Genomic DNA, 26,074 nt, shown 5'->3' on the forward strand with positions numbered 1-26,074 from the left:
TCTTTCATCAGGTAACTCCCAGATTTTCAGAAACATCTATGTATTTGGCCTTGCTACTGGAGTTGTCCCTGGCTGAAAGCAATGGAATGGGACAGTCTTTTTCCTGAGGCTCTTAAAAATGGGAATGTCTGTGTCACATAGATACACACTGAGGCTTGATCCAGAGTAAAGCACACTGCTCTACCACTCCTATACGGGTACTCCAAATGGTGACAAAGATAACTGTTGACACAACCTTGATGCAAGCGTTGAACCGTCACTGAAGTCAAACTGGTATACACAACCTTCTCTAGTGTCTTCTTTGCCATGGCAAAATGGAATAGTACCAGTCTCTGTGCTTTGACCCAATTCAAAGATGAATGTTATATGTTACAGTTTTTTATCGAACATTTCGTACAGAATCAGCGCATTTGCAATGAAAATGCAGTTACTCATTTATCAGTGTAAATGGTGACTGCTTTTTACTAGTTGATAAGCAACATAACCCGGAAAATACTTTGAATAATCAGTTATTGAAACACATTTTTGTGAGAACACAGTTAATTGTGAGGGTACAAGAAGGGAGGAAATTTTTTACCTTTTTCGTTTCATAAGCAAATCAAAGGTCTGATAGGTTGGACTTCCTGTCTCTTACAGGGCGGTATGTGTGAGCTGAATAACCAGATTTTCTTCAGTTAATATAGCTTTTTTTCTTTTTTAAAGCCCAAGATCTCTTCCCTAGTAGACAGCCTGTAACTACATATTAGCAGTTGTGGGAAGGTTAAATTGCTCTTTCATAGATTAGGATATGTTGACAGATGTGGTTATTGGTACTGTGTGCTTTCCTAATCCCTCTTCGGTATTGGTGCATCTCCAACCCTACCAGTTTAATTAACATTGAAATTCTCATATTATTTTGGTGTGCTGATTACAGGCAAAGACTAAGTGGAAGTCAGTTTGGCATCCCAAGAGACTTCAGTGTTAACAATGCAGAAGGAGGTTTTTTTTCCTTTTGCTTCCCCTTCTTGAACTCCAGATAAGCAGGAGGCCTCAGTTAGATTTCATTACTATCATGCACTCTTCATGGTCATCTTTTAATATTTGAAAGGATCATTTGTTAACTGGAAATGGTCAATTTTTTTTTCCCTTTGGCTTTTGAAATATAATTTTCAATTTTTAATTTGATTCATTTAGATGAAATCATTAATCAGGGTTGAAACTGAGTTAATTTTCTGGAAAATAAATGAGGTTGTTAGAATGAATGTTATTAAGTGGGGCTCTTTGCAAGAAAGGAGTAATAGCTGAAAATATGGAAGACTTTGAGAACTATAGCAGTTGAGGGATAAAAAACAGAAAAGTTTTTGTTTTTTTTTCCCTAGCTAACTGCAGTAATTTTTTAAAGGAAGCTAGGCATAGGAGGGATATTTCAGACCTGTATTAAACTAAGAGTTACAGAGTAAATACTCTTATTAAATATATATGTGACTTAAAAAGCTACAAAGACAATATAGTGATTTTTAAAAATGCTCTTACACATTCGCAAACACTGTGTTTCTTCTAAAGCTTAATATTTACTATTCTAATCAATGCCCATGTGTTTTTTGAGAAAGAGAAATATTCTTAGTAATTCAGCAGAAGTGCAGCCATCCAGGAGAAAGCTTCAGTAGACAGGAAGAGGAGGCCCCTAAACCTTTTTCTTTCTTCAGTTTGACCCAAATTCAGCTACTGGCCTTGAGATGGTTCTGTTTGCTTACTCTCTGGAGTTTACTACATGATACAAAGCGATTAGATAGCCAGCAAAATCTCTTTGAAAAAAAAGAAGGGATTGAACTAGACAGGCAAACATGCTGAATTTACCATTCACATTTATTTCAGTTAACTACAAAATTTGTATCCTAATGTAAACCTATTTTCTGCTAATCTTCTATTCAAACCACTGTTTTTTCTTTTTCTCCCCAGAAGATAAGGCTGCTCCTCTGTTCTGATAAGAAAGGTTTTTTTCCCTTCAAGTGTTCCAGTCTTTGCTCAAGAGTTATCATAATACTAAGCATTTAGTGGCCTTAAGGCAAAACTTCTGATGGAGCCCTACAGCTCTGTTTAGATTTTCTTTCAGTGCCCATGTTCTCATTAAGGACTATTTCGAAGTCCATTGCTGTGAATGAATAGTAGAAATTGTGTCTTACCCAAGAAGATGTTTCTTCATAGGTGTTTTTTAATGGTCATGTCTAACAAGGTGTTAAATACTCTCAACTGCTTTTAGCTGCAGAGGGAAACAGGAGAAGGTGCCATGTTAAAAAGAATTCTCAAATGGAGAGAGGTGCAAAAGTTCCGTGGTGGAGCAGGAGGTCACATGGAAATGATTCTGGACTGTAGTTGCTTTCCTTTTGTGATGTACCCTTCCATGATAAAAGAAGAGACACAGTAATAATCTAACTTGAGTTAATCCTGTGAAAACTAAAATCTCAGCGAGCACATGAGTTCAGTTTTTCTTTCCTTTTAAAAGGAACAGCAACAACAAAGGAAAAGCAACAGCCAGATCTGAACCCTGGTAGACATGAAAGTTGAGTTTGTACATCCTCTTTAGTACCAGTGTCGACTGAAGACATGATAACTAAATTACAGGCTTTTAAATATCTAAAATAGTATTTGACAGATGGTTATTTTGAGGTAGAGCAGAACAAATGTTGATATACCATTTCATTTTCATTTATATCATTGTGATTTAATGAATCATTGTGATGTAACAGCCTCAAGAGAATAGAATGTTAATCCAAAATGGCAACTTCATGGTATAAATATTCGTGGGCAATGTTAACTGCTTTTGAGCTACTTGAAGCAAGTACCTCTTCTAGGAGTGGCAAAAATACCACTCTTCTGGAATAAGAGAAGGTCCTGAAGTCCCTCCACATGATTAAGATCAGTCAGTTGTCATCAATTAGTCAATTTCAATTAGTTACTACTAATGGGTTTTGTATCCAGACTATGTTATAGACCCTACATGCTAATAGGAACAGATTAATGGCTTGGCCAGGGAGGTCAGAAGCCCCAGTTCTTAATAATATAATTTATTATTAAGAATAGTAGTTTTCTGGTAGTATGATGTGGATGCTATGGGGGTATGAAGGAGCCCTGCTTATAGTCCTGTGCCTTTGTATTTAATGGGCTTTTAAAACTGCTGTAAGTAGCAGAAGCAGGATCAGGCCGGTGGTGCGCCATGAACTTGTTTTCAGATCTATCTTGCATACATACTTTTGGGTTTAATAGCCCAATATGCAGAAGCTATTTCTCATAGGTTATATTTACAGAACTTCTTAAAGCCACTCAAGTTTTAAATTATGTTTTAAAATGTTCATGTTGAAAAAAACAGTTGTTGTTTCTGCATGTCTTTTAATATTTCAGAAGTTGGTTCTTTTGAGCCTAATCAAGCTATCTCCCAAACCCAAAACCCCTTTTCTTTTTCTGTGGTGTAAGAAGACCTTCTCTCTCCAGCTTCCTTTTCTGTTTTCTTCAGGGTTCATTCCTGGCCAGCTTCCTATTTTCTTCCAGTGTTTTCTGGTATCTTTGGGCTCAGCCATTTGTAATCCTTTCTTTAAGAAGTTTCTTAGAAGGAAGGTTGCATTGCATTTCTTACTTCCAATATGTGAACAGACATCTGTTATAATTTTGGCATGCAGATTCTGCCCCCACATTTACTGAAGGGTAACCTTGAGTGTGTATCTCATGACAGTGTTAAGAAGGTTGAGACTTCATTACATACTGACTCACGTTACAAGTCTTTCCAGTTGGGAAAGGCTGTTTTGCTGCCGTATGCTGTGTTACTGAGTCTCTTTTCAAACTGTGCCATTAAAACTCCTTAACAACAAGGAACTTGCTATCTAGAAGTGCCCAAAACTTTAGATGAACAGTAGTGAACAACAGTACTGGGCCTCTGAAGATGATGAATCTAGAAATAGTATTAAGTGATAATGTGTTCGGCATAGGTTTCTGTTGTATTGAAGAATGACACCAAGTAGAGAGCACCTTGAGGGAAACCTTCATATCTGAAACCCCTCAAGGGTTTTTGAAAAATGCCCACTCCTTACTCCTACTTATCTTCCCTTTAAACCCATGCTTCTCATAAGTTTTAATAGCAAGTGTCTGTATTAGTTGCGCCTTCCTCTTGAGCCGAACAAGATGTTCTACTTCTTTGGTACACTCCTGATGTGGACAGATCAGTAATATGAGACCAGGAGATAATTTTTATATGAGTGGATTTTGAACCCAGTGTTACACAGTAGGAATACCTGTGCCCTGAGCCACTGCTCATGTGGTTCTCTACCTGGCCAACTACAACTAGTAGGGAAGCAAAGTATTTTAGGAGGCGGATGGTTAATTTCCTTTTCTCCAAAGGCATATTTTATGTAAGCTTTTAAAAACAACATGTTTTTGTAGTCACTAGACAGTAAGTAGGTGTCTGATGAAACAGATTCATGTCTAAAATCTAACACAGGGGAAGTATATGTACAAGTTTTTCTTTCATGTCTCCTCTTTGTGCAGCAACCAGTGCTAGGAATTGGACATTCACCAAATAGGATGCCACTGAATGAAACATCAGTCCAGGTTTGGCCCAAGTCAATCTGCGCACAGATGCAAACATATGCCACTGATTGCAAAAAATTTAGTGCATTTGCTGTTTGGATAAGGAAGCTGAAGCTGTGGTTCTCATGCTTTTAAACGGAACACACTGGGATGGGGTAACATCTGTCCTGCGAGGGAGATGCTCAGCTATGTGTGGCTATTGATAGTAACCTGGGTTACTGCTTAGCAGTGTTATCTAAGCAGTTGTCAAAGGTTTAAGAGTACACAAATAAAAAGGAATTAAAATGACCATATTTAAGGGACTTCGGAAGCTTTTAAAGAAAACGAGGGTTTGTGAGTGCAGTAGTCCTGCTTTGAGTTTCTTATTTAAAGCTAAGCTTACCAGTTTAATTTTAATCCCTTTCAAATGCCTTGGTCATGCTTTGAAGATAGAAAACCACCCCCTCAAGCTCTGAAGCTGAGCAGTGAACCTTTTTGTTCCCACAAGCCAAAAATAAAGTGTTCACATGAGCTCATTTACAGAGAGAAGAGTTGGCAGCCTTATCAGGAGAGGAGAAAAGAGCTCTGAAGATGAAAAGCTATCACTATGACAGAAGTCTTTATTAGGTTGGGCAGTAATGGAACGTGGTGTACATGGGATAAAGTGACAACTACCTAGAGCATTTAGGGAAAAACAGAGGAGTAATAGTGTTTCATGTTGTTCTTAGGCTGGCTTCTTTGGTGATCCCTCTGGCCCAGGGATGTTTGAAATGTCTAGATGCTTGGATGGAAAAGGGGACTATGTAAACAGCATAGTGTATCAGCTTTGCTTGGTGTTTGAGCCTCTGCTCATCACATAAAGAGTGCTTCAGAAAAAGGAAAAAGAAAGCTGAGTCATTAGGTAGTTTCATAATTACTCAGCGTTCCCAGTTGTGCCAACCCCCACTATAGAGCTTGGTAGGAGACAGACTTCAATTGAAAATCCCTTTAGCCAGTTTCACACATATGTCAAATCCTATTCAGAATAAGTATACCCGCTGTTGAAACTCAGGTTTCTCTGGGTAATTTTCTTCTATAATAAAGATGCTAAATGTATAATTACATTAAAATAATACTTTAATAGATTATATATAATATATATAAAATATAATCAGCATGAAAGTAAAATGTGATTTTTTCAGCTTGCTTTGCTGAGTTATTTCTTCTGCATTCAGCCCGAGCTGGCACTTTTCTATCAGTTTCCCTAATAAAATCTCTATGTTGTCAGTGCAAGTTTTGTTTGTAATGGTTAAAAAGACTTTGTACAAAAAATATCTGAACACTCGAGTCCCTTGAAGTTTGTGGAATTTCTCTCATTCACTTTTCTTTCTGTGGATTGGGACTGTAGCATGTGATACATGCTGTGTAACCAGCAGGTAGGCCTTCTGATGCCTTCTTACCTTATGGTGAGCAAGATTATGAACTTCCCATAGCCCATCTCAAGTCTTTGACAGGGATGTGTGAACATCCCATTTAGTGTAGTGGGCAGTAGTATTGTATGGACCGGTCTTGTACCAGTGTTATTAACTGATTGTGTGCTCCGCTTCACTAGGACTGAGAGGGGTAGAATGGCAGTTTACAACCAGTGCCTGCAAAAACCATGGCATGCCTGGGAAACAGCTTGTTACTTGGGTGTCTGTTCACAGCTGTACATACATACATCCATGAATAGAGGAAGGATGCCCTGAAAGCCACTTCACTCAGTGACTGCTGATTACAGTCTGGAAATACAGTCTATAACTGTGTCTGGTCTTACTCTTTTTTAGACTTATTCCTGTGACTTCAAAATGATGTGATAATACTGTTTCAAGGGCTTAAGGAGTTGTAATTTGTGCGGAGGTCTTTATTTGCCCGCTGTGTATTTATTTTACCTAGGAATTTGTCCTGGTAGGCAGAGGGCTCTTTTTCTTCCAGCTGAATGCAACAGCAAAATTTCTGCTGACTTTAATAGGAATAGGACTGAAAGTTATTATCATCATACAAAAGATCAGCTTTATATTGAGAATAAACAGTATAATTCCATTGGTCTTCCCCCTCTCATTGACAACGTTTTGTTTTTACTTCAGAAGTTTTCATGTTCATTTGTTAGATTTCCTTCTTCATTAAGGATTCTGTCTTGCTAGCCCAGGATTAAAGTCACAGCAGTATTTTCTATGTAGCAATGTCTTTACAACCCAAACCCATTAGAATTAGTGGTACTTTAGCTAAAAGAAAAAATGGATAGGTAGTTGTTTCTGTGGTTCTTCTAAATTTCACAGCTGCTATGAAATTCAAGTAGAGACCTGCATTGCCTTTATAGGCATCTCTGCCCCCCAGTAAAAACAAAAAGGCTTTACTTCAAGTTTTGAATTGCCTTCTTTTAATGCTTTAAACAATAGAGTCATTTCTTCATTTAATTAAACCAGTAAAAGTTGTGCCTCAACCATACAGATTGACAGAGGACTGTAATTGATTTGGCTCATTTCTTTTCTTTCGTCTCAATTAACAATAAAATGCAGTGCATTTTGCTGGAGAAGTAACAGAAAAAAACAATGAAAAAGAAAGATAAATGACAATATTACTGCTTACATCAATTAGGAGGGTATGTTGAATATTACTCATGCTGGAAGAAGTCTGTAATTGGGATTTTAGTGTCGTGGGGGTTTCAGTCGGAGTTTTCTCCAAGTAAGGACTGCAGGCATTTGAGAAATGAAAACTGTAAAGCCACCTGATTTTAATAACAGATCTTTGTGCAGTGGAACATGCCACTTATGTTTAAGTGTGTCCTCAGATAAAGCGTTCCTTAATAGAGTGTGATGGAACACCTTCTCTTGAAATATAGGCTTACCTGTTTTTTCATGGGCTGTTTTAAAATCCCTTATTTGGGTGGGAAGAAAGCACTGATCCTACATCCAAATTAAATTTTCGAAGTTTTGTTAATATTTGCATATAAAACCTGTTTTTATATATAAAAACTGAAAAGGGGGGAGGACACATCCACAAACCAAGTGACTTTTTTAAATGGAGTTTTTGCACTTTTACAATAGTTTTGTTCCTTTTTTCAGTGCTTACTTTCATGCAAGAGAGTGTTTACTCTGGTTCTTCACATGGATAATGTATATAGAAACCAGGACTAAATAATCCACCGCGGCTGGGGGGTTTTATGGTATCTATTGATGATTGAAATTCTTTGTCTCTCTGTACCTATTCTTACTGGAGGAATTACTAGCTCAGCCATTGATCTTTGCCATTGACAGGATGGACTGTGTTGCAATTGCATGTAATAAGAGATGTTTTCTGTTCTAATTTCTAAACTCACTTTTACACCTCTTAGAATCAAATCATATGCATTGACCAGTGTTGGCATGATACTTTTGGAATTGCTGTTCATTTTCTGATGCATGAGCTGTCTAGGAAGCATATGATTTTGGCCAGTTCAGTAGCAACAGTGCAAGATTAACAGGTAATGTCAGTTCACTTCATTATGGGTTGCATTGATCCATGTAACTGAAGTTGAACTTTTTTCTGTCTTTGTCCGTATAGGCAGAATTTCTTTACTGATACTTCAGACCTTATGTGCATAATACTTAAGCTGTTTATTTGCTTGTTTGTTGTTTATTTTTTTAATGCTGTTAAGTACATTTGTGATAGAAACATGTATTTTCAATTTCCCTTTAAAGCTCAACAATTAGAGCCTTTCTTATGCATATGCTGCCAAAGGAGGATTTTCATTAGATGAATTCTGCCCTCTGTGTCTTAAACAAGATTGAAGAGCTTCTCTGGCTGTTAAGTGTGGTATCCAACACTTGACAGCCCAGTCTGTTTAGTTCCCTGTGACAGCCGCATGGACTTTTAATAAGGTACAGTGGTACAGCATATTCCATGACTTAGGAAACTTAGAAAGTGCCTTTATATTTAGTACAGGGGTTCAGGTTAGATATAAGGAAGAAATTCTTCCCCATGAGGGTGGTGAGGTGCTGGCACAGGGTGCCCAGAGAAGCTGTGGCTGCCCCATCCCTGGCAGTGTTCAAGGCCAGATTGGACGGGGCTTGGAGCAACCTGCACTAGTGGAAAGTGTCCCTGCCCATGGCAGGGGGTGGAACTGGATGAGCTTCAAGCTCCTTTACAACCCAAATCATTCTATGATTAAAATGCATTGCTCCTCAGAGTAGAAGCAATAGAATGTGACAAATAAAAACCAAGCATATGAAGTTCTTCCTTACTCTATCTTACATATTTATTTAACTAGAAGGAGAATTTTCCCATATCTTAATTAGATCATTTTAAAAATTAAGTCCATGTACAGGATTTTTAACTGTATTTTAACGCAGTTTTGTGGAAATGGCTTTGAATGAAAAGTGAGCCACACTGTCTGGATGTAGGGAAGGTACCGATCATAATCACAGAACTCTGACTCTGAATTTATATGAACTTTAGAAAGGTTTTAATATAGAATTTGTGTAATCTTTGGTTTGTAGAAGTTGTAAGTTGTACTAAAATTCTCTCAATACTGACTGGACAAATATTAGATTCTCAATTTAAATTTGGCATTGTATTCTGATTTTTGCTTTTTGCTCATCATCTTAATTTAAAGGTCCAGTTGTATCTAAAACTCTGCTGTGCTGATGTATTTAGGATATCTGACAAAGTTTCCTATTGATCTATTGAACTTCCTATTGAACTTGTTTAACTGCAAGTTCACCTAGTTTCAAGAAATACGTAAGTACCATCCCTGAGAGAGCAACAGACCCCACACGATCTTGGCACAAAGCAGAGAAGTTTAGTCCACTTCCATGCATCGTGGATGGTTTGAAAAGATCACTGAGCAATATAAAAGGAAAGGCACAAGCTGGAGAGAATAATAAAGAGATATCAATCCATCGTACCACACCATCTCCGACACAAGGGCATGACAAGTTGAAAATAACTTAACTCTGTAAAATGGGGAAAAGGCAGTAAAAAATGAATTGTGTTACTGTTTCTAAAACCTGCCTCAATTCAAGAAACAAATGCTCCTGAGCCATTGCCAAGGTGTATGATGTTCACATAAATCTCCCATGTCAGCGAATGGGAAACGTGTAAAACCTTATGCAACAGTAACAGAAAATATCAGCTTTAAGACCATTGAGATATCCCTGATTAAAAAAGGTCCCATCTCCAGTCCCAAAGGCCTTCCTCATAGGTTCCAGCCTCAGTGCCATCTGTTTTAATTTTATCCAATAAACGATATGGCTGACTATTCCCAGAAAACATATTGACTTCCTATAATGCACAATTTTGCTGGATATATGCATAGTTACAGGTGTGTTCTTCAATGGCTAGTTCCTTTCTTTTCTCCAGATTAACTAAGTTAAGTCTTCAAGAAAAAATGCTTGAATCAGTTTCCCTTTACATGCCAGCAAGATCTTATTCCTGCTATGTCATTATAGTAATGTAGAAAGCAGTGCTTTTTTGTTCAGAACTCTCTGCATGTTTTTGTGCCATTTTTCTGAATATCTAGCACAAATCAAAGTTAGTAAAAAACCCAAACCTTGAACATCTGAAAATGGATCCAAATTTGACCTCAGGGTTAAAATGCCTTCTGGAATAAACAAAGCACATTGCAGAGGGAGGTTTTGATCCAAAGAGAAACTTGTAAGGTCAAAGAGAGAGGAAAAGAGGAAGAAGAAGAAACAGGCTGGGTTTTCTTAAAGCCCAAAGTATAAATTTGGTTCCATGGGAGTAAGCTGGAGCTGTGGGGTTAGGCAAAATCTAAATGTTGAAAACTGAACCTGAGAGAGTTCATCTGCCAGCAGCTCTCAAGACCTTTACTTCTTTGTGCTCAGTTTCCTGTATTTGTATTTAAGGGTAATCTGTGTAAGGCAGGATAAAAGAATGAGGAAGGAATTTCATCTCTTAGCTTTTATTAATCATTAAGCAGTGCAGTGTAGTTTGAGTTACACTGTGATGTCCCAAGCACATGCAGCCTTTGGTGAGCATTCTCTCAAGAGTTCCTGCTGGGAAAAGAGAAGCAGACTTGCTGCAGCACATTATGTGTATATCATGTCATCTCCTTTTCCTTTAAGCCCCTGCCTGCTTTCCTGATCACAGAGGTGACAACAATTCCATTTTTCATGGGGAACTCACAGGATCCAGGGAACTTACCTATATTCAAGAACAATTTGAGCGCCCTTTGTATCCAGTTAAGAAGTTGAAACATATATCTGTTTCTATTGTGCTTTCTTTGATCAGATCAAGAATAATTGATTAGTAATAAAACCAAATTCTGTGTATCTTTCCTTTAGAGATACAGTTTCATTTAGATACATATTCCTTTAGACATATAGTTTTGTAATCTGACTAAAGAAGTCTTTAAATGATTATGCTAAGAGCATTTCTCATACTCTTGGCAGTAGTATAAATATCTTCAATGTGTTTTGTTTCCACTGTGCATTAATATTTTAGTCTTGATTGTCTTCTCTTGACCTAAGAATTTTCATGTCTTTAATATCATAGCAAATGAATAGAAACGTTTCAAGTAAAATCTTACGTAAAATAGGCTGTATACTTTATATAGACAGGAAAAGTATATAAAAAAGAAAAGGCAGTGATCTTAAAATTGCAAAATCATGGTAGGAAAACTTCTGTTGAAATTATTGTGGCTGAAGGCAAAAGAATAGGATCCTCATTAATCCAAAATTATTACTGTTCAAAAAAAAAAAAAGAGGGGGGGGAACCCAGCTAAAAGAGTGCCCTGTTCAGATACTGAAGGGGGAGCATATATAGTAAGTAGTAGATGAAAGGGCACTACATGTTTCATGGAAGGGGACATTGGAAAAGGTGCTTTGTAGTATATCCAAGGCTCTTTCTACTAGAAATTTCAAGTTTCTGAGAAAGATTAAATAGAATTTGATTACTACTGAATTTTGTGGTGAGCTGGTATGGTAAGTCTCTTTCATACTGAGAATATGATAATGCAGAGAGACTTGGATGCTGCAGTGGATGTCACACATTTTGGATTTACTTGGAAGTACACTTCATGATTAAGCTGCTCAAAAGGTATCCTTGTGAGGGGATTATTCGCATTGGTTTGGTTTGTGGGTGCTAGTTATAAATACCCTGAAATATTTCTCTAGGTTTCTGTTTGTGGGTTTGTTTCATTAGGTTATTCTGTACATAATCTGTCATATTTTTACCCAGTTAATTCTGCTTTTGTTTTGTGTTCTTGTAATGCCTTAATGTCATTTGAACTGGATATCACAGTCAATAGGGTGAATTCCAGTTAGAAATGTATAGTGCTGTGTGTAGAAGGAAGAATAAGTCCAATGTATGTGTTTATTGGGGGGAAAAGAACTTCGGGGAAGAAATAGAAAGCACGACTTTGAAAGCAACACAGTATTGAGAAAGAATACAAAGTCCATGAAAGTACATTGTTTGCACTTCCTGCCTTTAGAAGTAACTTTGGAGAAATGTACAGACCTCAGCAGAATTATGCTAGGGTTTCAATTCATTGACTGAGGAGACCTTGGTCTCCTGTTGGCTAATTTTAAATAGACTGTGCTTGTCAGGAATTACTGACTTAAAACTAAATATTAAAAAAAGAAAATACTGCAGCTGTTAAAAGTTCTATATGAAAATAGTTTCTGGAGATGAGGAAAATTTATGCTTTTATTTCCTCTTTTAAATAATGTTTATGTAATTATGTTGCCCAATTACTTGTATTAACATACCCCTGTACACGTGGTATGGCTTTTCTTCGTAGTGGTTGCCACTACAATTTACACAAAAGCATTCTCCTCAGACAAACATCGTCTGTATAAGGGTATTTTTAACAGGGAGGAGTTGTTTCTTGTGGAAAAGAATTATTCACATGGCAACAATTGTTGACCTTTTTTCTCTTTCTATTTGTTTTGTTCATTTAGTCTGGCTAAAATTACATACATATTCATGTATTTTAATAAGAGCAAAGCATTACTCTTGGATATTTTCCATAAATTTGTTCTCATAGGCAATTTGATAGACATCTACTATAACTGTAATGAGGGAAGTTTGCAGTAAATCAGTCTGCCTGGTTTAGAAAACTAGAATTTATTAACCCATTTCCCAAAGGCCCATTATTACCTGTGAGATCAGAAGAAAATCGCCACTGTTTTCTGTTTTAGAGCAGGGGCATTTTATAATCAGGGTATATTGTCTAATTGTTTAAAAATTTATTGTCTTTTATGAAAGTGAAATCAATTTACCTTGTGGTATTAATTGTGCGTAATATTATGGACAGTCAAAAATTCTGGAAACCACTGAGCACATTACAGTTAGGTTTTCCAACTGGGATTTTCTGTATTAACTCTGATCCAGTGGTGCTAGTTCTAATTACAAAAGAGTAGTCAATGTGCAGGCTAACCATTTTGATTTTGTATGGGTAGCTTCTATCAGTAGTATCAGTAAAGTGGTATGGCTAATAAACCTTTCCTTAGTTGCTCAAGTATTACCTTAGAATGGAATGCCGAGGCCACAAACAGGGTAACCTGTCACTCCAGCGTGCAAGGCAGTATGCCAGGTTATAAGGCTAGCAGGATATATGAGCTAATGTATAAACAGGTACACTCTAGGCATGAATGAAGTGTTAAATATATTTGGGAGAATACTTAAAATTCAAAATGAAGGCTTAGGTTTTTCGTTGACGTCCACAGAACTTTACCTGTACCTGTTAACTCTTTGTGTTTCATTTTCTTTCCCATTGCTTTACTGAGATGAAACACAGACTAAATATATACACTTCTTACAGGAACTGTAGGAATTTAACCTGGTGTTCTTTTCAGGCTTCAGCCAGTAAAGTCAGATATTATCTTAGGATTTTTATAAATATGTATATACAGGAATATTTCATTTTTGTGTGTGTTAATGGAAAAGAAGTGAACATTAGAAGATTCGAAGAATAGTATGCATTTTTTAATCTTCTGGCATGTTGTCAGTGCTCTGGAAAATTTTGGGGCAGATGTTTGTACACTGTGATACTTTGTCTAAAACACAAATATCTGTTTCTTCAGAAGACTTCTGTGGGTGGGACTGTGTGCCTTGTTAAAGGCCATTTATAAAATCCCTTCCTGGGAAGGTCATTTTGAGTGGATCACACTTGAGTTCAAAATCACATGACTTTTAATCAAACACACACTGAGGATTTAAAGTTGCAACATTTCCATTTTATGCACTGGTTTAGTCTGTGACTTGAACGCTTCTGGTATGTATAAGGATATATGTGCAGACACACATACGTTTGCACAATGATGAGATGTGTTAGCTCTTAGAAATACCCTATTTCAATACCCTCATTTACCTCTGCTTTCAGAAACATTGCAGACAGATAATTAATTCTGAACTAACAATGATTTTGCTGTATTTAGTCTCTGAGTAAACATTTGAAATTAATTTTAAGGACACATCAGCTACATTCCTTAATACTGGGGGGTGGTGGGAGCAGAAGAAAGTACTGCAAGACCCCAAATGAAACCCTGTTGTGAAACTCCTATTTAATCCTGACAAAAAATCACAAAATAACAATACAGAAGACAAAATTCTCACATTTTGGGTGAAAGCAAAGCAGAAATATAGGAATACCTGTAACATTTTCCAAGCCCACATTTTCATGTGATGTGGATGCAGGCATCACCAAAAAATTGGGTTTAAAAGTACCCCTTTTTTTAGCATCAAGTTGGCATGAATTCATTAAATTACTTTAGATAGTCTAGTTTTCAGTACAATATTCTGTAGCTAAATCTGATAAAGTTTACTTAGACTATAAATTACAGTAAGGTACAATGCTAATTATGTGTTAGCCCTAACTAGAGGCTGAGTCATGGTGTAAGTTTCTTGGGCTGTTTTCCTGTTGTGCCACTTGGTCTAGATTTTGCAGTGCCATTAAAGAGCATCATGTAGAAGAGAGAATAACTTCAGAAACATGCTGTTCCTTTTGAGGAACCTTGAAGGATGAATTGTGAAATCGATGAGGTTCCACAAATCATTTTACTCTTTAAAAGTATTAAAAAATTGGGGAAGAATTGCTTAGTGCTTCACCAACAAAAGTATGGTTAATACTCAATACATAAATATGAGAAAGATTGCGGGGATAGTTAGAATTGATATGGGTATGCTAAGAGAAGAGGCAAAGTGTTTCAATGAATAGGCCTTGGAAAAGTCCAGACTTCTGTGAGAACACATACTTTTGTAGTAAGGCCAGGTTAGATTCTACTGGCAGTACAAACCCACCTTAGCTGAAAGATAAGTCTCTTTTACTTTGGGACATGAGCATAATTTGAAAGCTAAATTTAGCTCACCTTGTACAGTTCAGAACAGAGTGGCTACTCCTTGAGAAAGATGAGAAAGATTTTGTCCAAAAAAAAAAAAGAAAAAAGGAAAAATAAAAGAGAGAAAAGGATAGTAAAACAGAAAAAGAAAGAAAAATAACCAAACCGAACAATAAAACTGAGCCAAAGCAAATCAGGGGACATGCTTGCTAGCGTAAGCAACTTAATATTTCAGTCAATTGTACATCTGTTTTAAAGCTGTAGTATGAGAGCAATCCTTTAGTTTCCTCTGGTTCTGTTCCAGCAAAATGAAATCACTTCCTCTAAATAGAAATCTTAATTCTGCACAAGCTATTTTCAAGATATGATTTTATCTGTTTCAACTCACATTATTAAGAGCTTCCCTATGACTTCTGGATCTCAGATTAATTCCAGAATACCACATCATCCAAGTCACTAACTGAAATATTAGGAAACTGCACATTATTGCATCTGAAAAGGGTATTGAGATCTTGATTCATGCTACTGGTACTTCACAGTCTGATTATTATAGTGCATTTCATTTTGATCTTCCCATCTCTCTTGAGAGTCACCAGCAAACGGTCCAGAACTTCAGTTAGACTTCTTTTCTATTAGAGTTGTCACTAGCATAGCTGTTGAATTCTTTATAAGCTCTGGTGATGTGATCTAGAATACAAGCCTGCTTTTGACCTTCAGGCATTGGTATGGCCTTGCTTAAACTTACTTTTTGACCTTTCTGTCTCCTGGCATTCCAAGCCTTCTCCTTGGATCATAAGCCAAGCTGACTTTCCCAGTCTTGTCACCTTAAAGTAATGGTTACAAGTGTATTGATGCAGTAATGACTTCACAGCCCCACAAACTCCACTTCATTAAATTGGTTGTAATTTGAACTCTGAAACAAGATAGCATCTTGTGTAACTGTATTTAAATAAATTAAAGTAAGAACTGTGCTGTTTAGTTAGGGAAAGGTTGCCTTTATTTATTCTGATGCCTTGTAAGCAATTATTTTATTCTTACACCTTGCATAGCAAATAATTCACTTAAAATACAGCATATACTATCATATTGTTATGATAGAAAAGCACACTGATGTGAAATTTAATGGTGCAATTAGCAACAGTGTTTTCTATGTTATTCATAAAGCTTTTGCAGTATTTTATACCGCCTCCCACTTATTAGTATATTGGTAGTCCAGATGATGTGGAGAGAAGTATTATATGATGGTAACTGTTTCATTTCAGAAACGTCAGGGCTTTATGTATTCAGTCTTCATTCAGCATTGCTTTTCCCTCAGAGTTTACAACTGTGCACATTTTGCTGCAACATAAGCTTTTCCTCACTTTGTAAGTTCTTATGGGAGGTATGAAAGGCATTCTTTTGCAATATTCAAGGTCTAATAATGGGTATTGCATGTTTAATGCAACAGTTAGCTGCCCTGGGTTTGTTTGTTTGTTTATTTGTTTATTTATTTTCTTTCTGCACATTCACCTCTTGTTGAACAGAAATAAAAGTTTCAAGGCTTGTCAGCATCGGTTTATAGATAGCTGTTTAAAAATAATGAGATATTGGGCAGTGTAAGGCTCAGGGCTGTCTTGCCAGACTCATTTATTTCCGTTCACCTTTTGTCAGAATTGCAAGCAGAAGACATTCAATTAAAACTTGTCACCTGTTGCCTGTGACCTAATTTGTATTTGTGAGTGTCACAGATTAGGATACTGAGCTTCATAGGGAACCATTGAAACATGTAAAGCGATGGTGATACTCTTAAGCATTTCACGCTGCATTTTCTCCATGTGAACATCTTTGTTTATGGACCATTCTTCAAGGGAAATTACTTGGGCTAAGAAATAATATAATTTATTTATTTACATGAAATCTCATTTGCATGGGAAAACTAAGTGGATTTTCTTCATGTTCTTTTATGTTTTAATGCATAAATGACAGAGCACAAAAATTCAGCATGTAGATGATTAGTTAATGCAAACTTAATGTTCCTTTCAAGAGAGGTTGAGTACTGAGCTGTGTAACACATCAGTTCTATAGTCAAACTGAAACAAAACCCCCAACCTTTGGGCTTGAACCAAAGAGATTTTTATTTTCAGTTCCTGTGCCAGAATTTGCCCTTCTCATCCCCTCTTCCCAGGACAAAAATGGGTTTTTCAAACCGTTGCTTACATTTGGTTGACTAGAAACATTTTCCACGATTAAACATAAGCAAAACCTGGAATGAAGGATGAGGTAGAAACGCTTGTTCCACGAAAGAAGTCTTTGATTTTTCAGCCTGGAAAAAGTCACTAAATACTTTAATTGGCCGAATTCTTTTTTACTAATAAACTGTTTGTTGTGAATCTTTGTTAAATTAAACAACTTACAGGCAAAGAGCAAGGTAGATATTAAAGTAATAAACATTGTTTTGCCTTTCAAGCCATTATATGGGCCAGTTAATGATCTGAATTGTTTCATAGGCACCTCTTGAGGACAACCAGTTTACCCCATATTAACAAATACTTTTTGGTACTGACTGCATGTATGGTAGGAGGACGAATTTTAGACTTCCTATGCTGCACTAAATAATGTGTTTAGTAGTGCAGATAGCTATCAGAAGACAAAACACTAAAGCCTTCCCCTGCTAATTGTTAATTCAGGTGTAGATCTGGAAAGCTTTAGTGTAAGTCATAGCTTTTATCTTCTTTGATGACTTAGAACTCTCTTTTCAAAATATTACCCACTAATGGACACATATTTTACATCTGTAGCAGAATTTTTACCTGCATATGGTATTATCCAAACGCTTTGTAAATTCATTTCAGAAGCTCTCTGGCATCTTTATAATTCAGCACATAAAACAAAGATGCAGATCCAGAAGCAAAAATAGCTCATATTATCTTTTTTCTTCATGGTGTGTTATTTCCTGCTTGTTTCTGCTCTATTGAGAGAGGTCTTTTGTGGTTTAAATAAGAAGGATTTTTTCCACTATGAATCTTTCAGACTGTAGGATTAATGCACTGGCTTCACACTTCTCTAATCCAAAACTACAAAGACTACTGAATTGTCTGAAGAGTAACTAGATGACCATGCATTCTTAAATCTGCATACATTATATCTCCATTCATGGTGGAAAAATCAACTAGTTTTCCTGCTCTGTGTGAATAAAAGCAAAACCCAGGGTTCAGAATGTTTACCCAAGCTTACTCAGTAATCTTACAAATAGGCACAGTATGTTCAAGTAAACTGGAACACTCTCTCAAGATACTGTCCAAAACAATGGCACCAAAACAGCAGCAGTGTAGAAGATACCTTCATGTAGGGGGGATGGAAAGGGAGCAGAAATTGGAATTTCTTTAGGAAGTCAAAATTGTGTGTTTGATATACTGGAAGGTACAGAGGGAGCTTTGATTATTCAGATATTAGTTCATATTTCAGTGAATTAGATTTATTTTTTCTGAAACAAAAAGCTCTCCCAGGTTATAGGTAGTAGTTGATTTCTTACAGGCAGTCCTGGTGTTGGTAGGTCTAGATTTGAAGGATAAGGCTAAAGCCTTCCATGTTAGATTGAGGATTTCCAGGAACTATAGAGCTCTGTGAGAAGGATAAGAATGTTTGTGGAACAGGTGGACAAATGAACAGTAGAGACTTGTAGCCAGGCTAAGAAGGAGGGGATGAGAAAGGAGAGGTAGATTGTGAAGGAGTAATTAGTATGCTTGGATATGTATGGAATGGCTTGGATATATGGCTATATGTATGTATGGCTTGGATATGTATGGAAAATGAGATGGCATGGTTAAACAGGATTATCACACTAAGGTGAATTGCAAAAAGAATGATGTTTTGGGGTAAGGGCAGTCTTTTTGATTATATAGCACTGGTCATAGGGGGTACCTGTCCCACATGAAGGCTTCAAGGCAATGTGAAGAAAGGACTACAGAATAGGAATAATTGTGAGAGAGGAGCAGATAAGGAAATACAGAGAAAATGGAGAGTTCAGTTTGCTTATGTTAAGTTTGTTCAGATTGAAGTACCTGATAGGTACCTCATTTTGTACATCATTGGTACACTTCAGTTATTTTTGTGCAAGATTGTCTTGGCACTTTCTTTTTACAGTAAGTGCCCAATATAATTTTGTTGTGTGTCATAGAAACCGTGCAAAGGATATCATAGACATCTCATATAGAAGCGTATCATAGAAATCATGCAAAGATTGTGTGAGGAGCCAGGAGGTAAACCTTTTTTGTAGAAGCTTATGTAGTGACTATATGACCTTTTTTTTTTTCCTTAAGGTCAGCTGGAGAAATTCTTATGTTGTATTAGTATGTGTAAATGCTTTCTTTTAAAAACGTGGCTATTCCATTGATTTACATAGATTCCATCTCTCCATGTATTACAGTTCTAGTCTAATCCTTATCTTCCAAGCTTTGTAAATTGCACAAGAATGTGACTACCCATCACTCCTGAACAGATGAGTCCATGTGCTTGTTTTAAGAAGTAAACTGAACATGTTTACTTGACTGTTGAAAGTAGCTGGTATTGTAAGTGGTAGCAAGCCTGTTCTTTCCGTTTGTCTCCTGCAGTCATCCCTGTTCTTTTTCATTAGGGATTTTGGGTTTGTTTTTCTGTTGAAGAATTGGAAACAAAACTGAGCATTGGGGAACGTGTAGAATCAACTTGCTTGTCTTCAGTGGAGCTTCATTCAGTGACATTAATGGCTGGTTGAACCTTAAACAACTGAAATGATAATAGGTACAGTGCAATTTATTTGGAGATGTGACACAAGTTTATATAGGTGAACTGGATGTCTGCCTTTTCACTTTTTGAGGACTGATGCAGTGAGTGAACTGAGATGCTGAAGATGCTGGCAAGCCACATGCACAGCAGAGCCAAAGCAGAGACCTTCTTAACTTCTCCCTTTATGCAAGCTAGGTGCCACAGTATTCTCCTCAGTCATCTGAGTACAGACTATGTGTTGAATTACAGCAATTACTTCTGATGAAGATGTTGAGATCCTCCTGCCCCAAATTAAGATCTTTGTGGACAGAATTGGTTTTCTTTCTTCCCTTTGTTTTTCTAGCAAAGAAAGCATCAGCTATTACTGTTTTGAAAGCAGATAAATGCATCTGTATGTTAGGGATTCTCTCATACAAGCTGTAGGAGTTACAGGGGAAAATGCATGCGTATACACAGGAACCTTAGGATTTCATTTTGCTACCTGCCAAACTCCAAAGTTTTTATGGTATGTCAGATGGGTATACTTTCTTAAGTGGTGTCTTCCATTGTATTTACTCCTGTAAAGCCTCTTGGGAAGTAAAATACCAATTTGAGTGTGACAAATCATCACAAATTGATTCTAAACTAGCTACTTTGTAATAGTACTAGGAATGAGGAAAGCTTAGGAACTAAACCAATGGTAACGTCTGTATCAGTTTTATTGAAAGGGTTATACACCTCTGATTTATAGTCTCTTGGTATTATGTTGTCAAAGAATGCTTTCGCCTTAAAATTTGAATTAGTTATGCTGTAGATTTAGGTAATTTTAAAATACAGTACTGTTATTCCCCAGTTCTTTAGTGCATTGATGATGTATAGCTGTGCTATTGTAACATTTCTCTGTATTTCCTCCCATTTGAGTACGAGTGGCTTGAATGTGTATTTCAGCAAATGCGAAGGAGGTAGAAAAAATATTAATCTCGGTCAATTTATATTATTTTAATTTAAGCTTTTGTTCCATTACTTTCTGATTAAACATACTTCTGTCTGATGCTATCCATCTTTTATTATTATGAAATCTGCTCCCAAGCAGAAAGAAGGATGGCATCTGAATTATGCAGAAATAATTTTCTGTCTATTTTTCCTCAAATGCTGGCCAGTCTTTTTCATAATCCCAGCAATATTACATGTGGCTTCTTCTAACCCTCTGTGCATTTCTGAATACTCAGCTGTCAAACCTTGCTCTTTGCTGTTTGTTTTTTATGGTGGTATATTGTCCTGAATGTCATGTGCTTCAGGTGTAGCTCAAACTCCCAATTCAGGGGTGAAGAACACTGAGTTATCATTAGCTCTGAAAAGCTTTGGACTTTCAGTTTTTAAAGTGGTCTTGTAGTTCCTGCATTTCCAAGTGTAACTCTAAAAACAAACAAAAAAAATAACCATGCTTTGTTGATCAGATCACCAGGAATTCTCTCAAATAGCTTAGACCATAAATCAGTCGCAAGTTTGGTAGTAATATAGGCAAGTACCATAAACAAGGTGTCATTTATAATTATACACTGACCTGTTTGGGTATGCAATCGGTTGGGTTTATTATTTATATAGTGTGATTCACAGTATAACTGGTAACATCTGACGAGAAATGTAACTGAATCATAGAATCAGCTAGGTTGGAACAAACCTTTAAGATAACAAAGTCCAACCATTACCCCAGTACTGCCAAGGCCACCACTAACCCATGTCACTGAGGGCCTTGTGTGGAACCAGAAGAATTTTTGGCATTGGGTTTCTGGCTAGCTGGCAAGATGGCTTTTCTTCACCAAAACCCAGTCCATCCTCTGGTTTGTGAGGATGAAAGAGGACTGACAGATGTTTCCTGGTAACTAGACTGTTCTACTAGTGCAGGTTCATGGGCAGCACTTAAACTCTGTGCTGTATTCTCCTTGCTGTGCACAGAAACCTTAACTTCTTTCGTGGTGGATTCTCTGCTCTTCAGAAGCCAGTTGTAGAGGTATTTCCTGTGAGGGGAGGTATGAGGGAGATGGGAATTATTAGAGTAGGGCACAATAATGGCAATAGAAAAGATTGAGGGAGGAGGGCTAAACAGACAATGAAAAGCAAAGTGAGAAAGTGAGCTGTACTTCATTGTATCACTCAGAGAGATCATTGATATTTAATGTGATCTTGTGTTCTTGTCTAGTTAAATCCATGTCATGAGAGACAAATTTTGTACTTGGTATTTATTACTTGTCCTGTTGCCCTGCGTATGTGCCAGGTTTTTCAACTTCAGGGTTATGTTACTGCTTGGTTATACTGGCATTTGTCCTGGTTGTCTGGAAATCTGCCTGGGTGACTCAGAAGGAAATAAAAATACCTCATTGTTTTATAGGACCTACCATCTTCTCCCCCCCTCCTTTTTTCATTTTGTCTATGAGAGCAGCTATAGCTTGTTTCAGGAAGGTAAACTCTTATCTATCTGTACAAAGCAGGTAGCAGAATGCTTTATTGAAGCAATGAACACTATGGAGGTACAACACAAATGTTATTTCATCATTGATGACATCTAAACGCACAGCCATGCAATTTCTTTCAAACCCTCATGAGCCATTTTGGGTCTTTAAGCCATGTATATGTTCTTATTTCGCTAACAATAATGTTCTGGCCATTCTAATCCATGTTAATTAAGGGCATTGGTTTTGACTGTCTACAATGTATACAGCACTCATTGTTTCTAAAGTTCCAATTCTCTGTTAGCCTTGTGTATCCATGGTGTTTGTTGCAGCTTTGATCTTCTGCTTCTGGCAAAGACAACTTAAGATCAGACCCTTTCAAATGGAAACCAGATTTGTTAACTCTTTTAATAATATGTAAAAATAAATAAATGGTTTTAAATGAACAGGAAATTGTGTTGTATACTTAGTCTTGCATGTGTGAAAATCTAAACAGCTTGCAAATACTTTTAGTGCTGCTTTCCCTTGCTTTCTAAAATTAATCTTTTGAAAAAAGCATGCATTTTAAATAAATATTGGAAGTGAGGAGATACAGGAGTGTTACCTGACAGGCATCCTCATAGTATTTTTAATTAAATGTTTGCTTATTTTTCCCAACATAGGTGTCCGCCTAGACAGAGTACGTGGAGGTCGCCAGAAGTACAAGCGCAGAATAGATGCAGAGAATAGCCCATACCTGAACCCTCAGCTAGTTCAGCCAGCAAAAAAGCCATGTGAGTACACCAGATATACAGAATTTCTCTTTGACCACAAGCTATCAACTCACAGCTCTGTTTGTTAAGCTCTTTCTGACAGGGACAAGGATTTGGTCAGAAGGTATTACCATGAACGCTATATCCATTCAGCTGTTAACATAATTCTGTTTTAAATATGCTCATCTTTCCGAAGTGGAGTTGAACAAAGAATAGTTTTACAGGTGGAAGTGTATAAAAGCATGGTTTATGCAGTGCAAATTTTACGTTTACAGTTTATTTTCAGTGGTACATAAAACGGTTCATACTGTCCTCATTAGTTCATTGAAGCTTCTAGTTTCAGATTTCACAAGAATGTGATTTTTGTAGTTTTCACTAGCTAAATGAGTTTGACTGCTCAACCTCCCAATGAAAATACATTAAAAGCCTCATAAATTTATACCTTTAGATTAATACAGTACCTAGCATTAGATTAAAACAGCAATATGGCACACTAATAACAAGCATAGATTGGTAGTTTGGGCTCTAGTACCCTCATGGATTTTTTTTGCTTTGTTTTGTTATGTTTTAGTAATGTCCTTGATTGTATCTCACCAGGCTGAAATTAAGAGAGAGATGATCATCTCATTGCTAAAATACAAGTTCCATCCTCTTTGCGATTAACTAAAAATAGTTAGGGGTTTTGCTTTGCAGCTTATATAAACTCAAGCAGTGACTGTACTAATTCCATGAAGTAAATTTAATAGCATTATAGCTGTAGTGCAAGAGGCTAATGTATTACCCCGCAAAGGCATACGCGCTGTATCAAGTGTTATAAACTCTTCCAAATGAGAATACATACATCCTGTTGCTCCTGCTGAGAAGTTTCATTTGATCCTAAACTAGAGAAACAAGCCAGAGAAGTAAGGAGGCTGGACTCCTTTTCTCCCATTTGCCTCTGCTCCTGTGCCTCTGACAACACACATGTCAGTTTTAGGCTCTTGAAAATACCTGACTGTATGGAAAATGGAATCTCTTTCTGTTCATGCTGGTAACGGTTGGACTTGATGATCTTAAAGGTCTTTTCCAACCTAGCTGATTCTATGACTCTGTGTTCCCCAGTAGGGGACAGTGCTGTGTACAATACATTGGAGCATATGGGGATCTGGAGAGCAAATAAACAGTCTTTGAACTGTAAGTAAAAGGGCATTTTAGCTGTGTCAAAGAAAAAACAGCCAGTTTTACATAAAATTAAGGCTTAAGTGAACATATGGCATAGTTTCCTTTTGCCTTTCCAAAAAACATTATGCTGATTATATTCCTTCAATTGTCCAATCTGGCATCTTCTACTCAGCCTCCATAAGCTGTCCCAGTGTTCTGTAAATACAATCTAGGGCTGCACTAAGCAGATTTTGCACATTATAATAAAAACTTTTTGATAATACAATAAAATTTAATAAACTCTAATGCTTAATTTCATTAGAGGTTTAGTTTTCCTGGGTGCACAGATTGTCAGTTTTTCATTTACTTGATACTGTCATTGAGTAGAAATGTTGATAGCTGGGCATTCCAACAAAGCCAAGACCAAACAGGCAAAAAGAATAAGAGAATAAATCCAACCTCAAAGTCCCAACCCCTTTAATATGAACAGAGGTTAGTGCAGTTGTACTGAAACGCAAGAATCTCTGTGTAAACCCAAGATTACTCTAAAGTAGTGCATTGCATTACCTTTAAGACGATAACTACACCACTTTCTGTAAGCTCTATTTGTCTGAGATACCTAACCTCCTTATAAGCCATTACTCATTATCTCCCTTCCCTTTCCTTAGCTCGTCCAGTTACGAACATTTTTGTACCAAACATTTACAAAAATGAATTTTCAGATCCTTGCCAGATGAGTGTCAAGACTTCAAACAGTTGAATCAATTTTGTGTGCAAGTAGCCTGGGAGATTTTCTGGACCCTGGCAGATAATTTGTGTATAACAAGGCACAGGAATAAAAATTGGGTTCTAGTGATTCTAATTAGGGAAACGTTAAATAAGATTTACCTCGAAACAGGGCTCATGGCCATTCAGTTTCCTGAGTGATGGAGCTTTCTGGGTACATTCAAAATCTTCCTATGGTCTACATTTGTGCATGTGCCAATACATGTAGCTTTTCCCCCCATAGGGAAAAAGCAGGGGTTTAGAGGATCTCTCTTACACCTGCTTCTGGTGCCTATTGCATTTTCCAGCTTCACCATGGAGTCTAATGGCCTGTCTATAGCTCTTGTTGGTTGCAAAAGTAAAAAGAATCTGAGCTTTTGCAAATCCAGAGTCAAAATATACAATATTCCTAAATCATCTACAAAAAGCTATTGGTGAGGAACCTAATAAAAAAAGGAAAAGAGGCTCTTTGACCATTTCCTTTGTTTTCAGGAAAAAAACCCAGAACTTGGACCTGTGAGTGCTTCTTCATTCATTTATCACTGACTATAGACCCACAAAGTTGAAGTCCTCAGCTACATATGTTTTGCTGTTAAGAAACTCTCATTTATTTATCTTTTTCAATGCTGGAATTTTCAGTACTGGAATTTTGAATAAGCAGTGTTATCTTTTCTCACTTGAAAAACATTGTTTTCTGTGTGAAATTAAACAGGATAGGAAAAGACTGTTTAAAAAATAAGTTTTGTGCAAAGGCTGTTTGCCAATATAAGTTAAAACTACCATCTGTCACCTTTAAGTAAGAATAGAATTCCTAATTAATCAGTTTGGTAATCAGTAAAATATTGAGATCAAGAATTACTCCGTTGGCATAGTTCCTGTAGTTCATATAAAGCAGGAATATATCCCCTTGTAATAAAACATTCCTGACGTGATGGTTTCTAGTTGGCTCTTCCACTTATTTTATGAAGGGCTAACATAAATCACAACTTCTGGCACACAAATTTGGAATAAGGCAACACTTACAGATGTGGTGGATCAGGATTGAGGAGTCTGTCTCCCAAAAGAGCAGTAGAGTGTCAGAAATATGAATCAAGCTGGTATTGGATGGAAATCTTTCATGGGCTGGTAGGGAGCCTCTCTGACACTGGGGCAAGTCACATCCCAGTCAACTTCCACCGCAGCTCTGTGTGGTCCATCCTGCGGCTTATGTGCAAGAGGGGAAAGTGGTCTAATTCTGGCAGCTTTCTCTACAGTCAGAGAATACTTTGCACCTTTTCACAGTTGAGTCCCATTTATATCAAGCCCTTTAACTCTCTGTCCTAGATCTGCATAAATTCACGAAAGGATGCCATTTGGGCTTTAAATTCTGGTGGTGCATTTGGGGTCACAAGATGTAGCTACCCTGAAAAGT

At 37.0% G+C, this 26,074-nt stretch overlaps 1 protein-coding gene across 25 annotated transcripts in view; it reads left to right on the forward strand.

The window, feature by feature from the left end:
* The window catches only part of ESRRG (estrogen related receptor gamma), a 402,312-nt gene that overhangs the window by 326,157 nt on the left and 50,081 nt on the right, over positions 1–26,074 (forward strand). For all 25 annotated transcript variants that reach the window (XM_057406441.1, XM_057406448.1, XM_057406457.1 and 22 more), the window contains one exon: positions 22,669–22,779. In XM_057406441.1, coding sequence (XP_057262424.1) covers positions 22,669–22,779 — 111 coding nt within the window. The remainder of the gene's footprint in view (positions 1–22,668; positions 22,780–26,074) is intronic.

This window comes from Pezoporus wallicus, unplaced genomic scaffold (genome assembly GCF_028554395.1).
Source record: "Pezoporus wallicus isolate ANWC-B61680 ecotype Strahan unplaced genomic scaffold, APGP_CSIRO_Pwel_v1 scaffold_2617, whole genome shotgun sequence".
In the NCBI taxonomy this organism is placed as follows: domain Eukaryota; kingdom Metazoa; phylum Chordata; class Aves; order Psittaciformes; family Psittacidae; genus Pezoporus; species Pezoporus wallicus.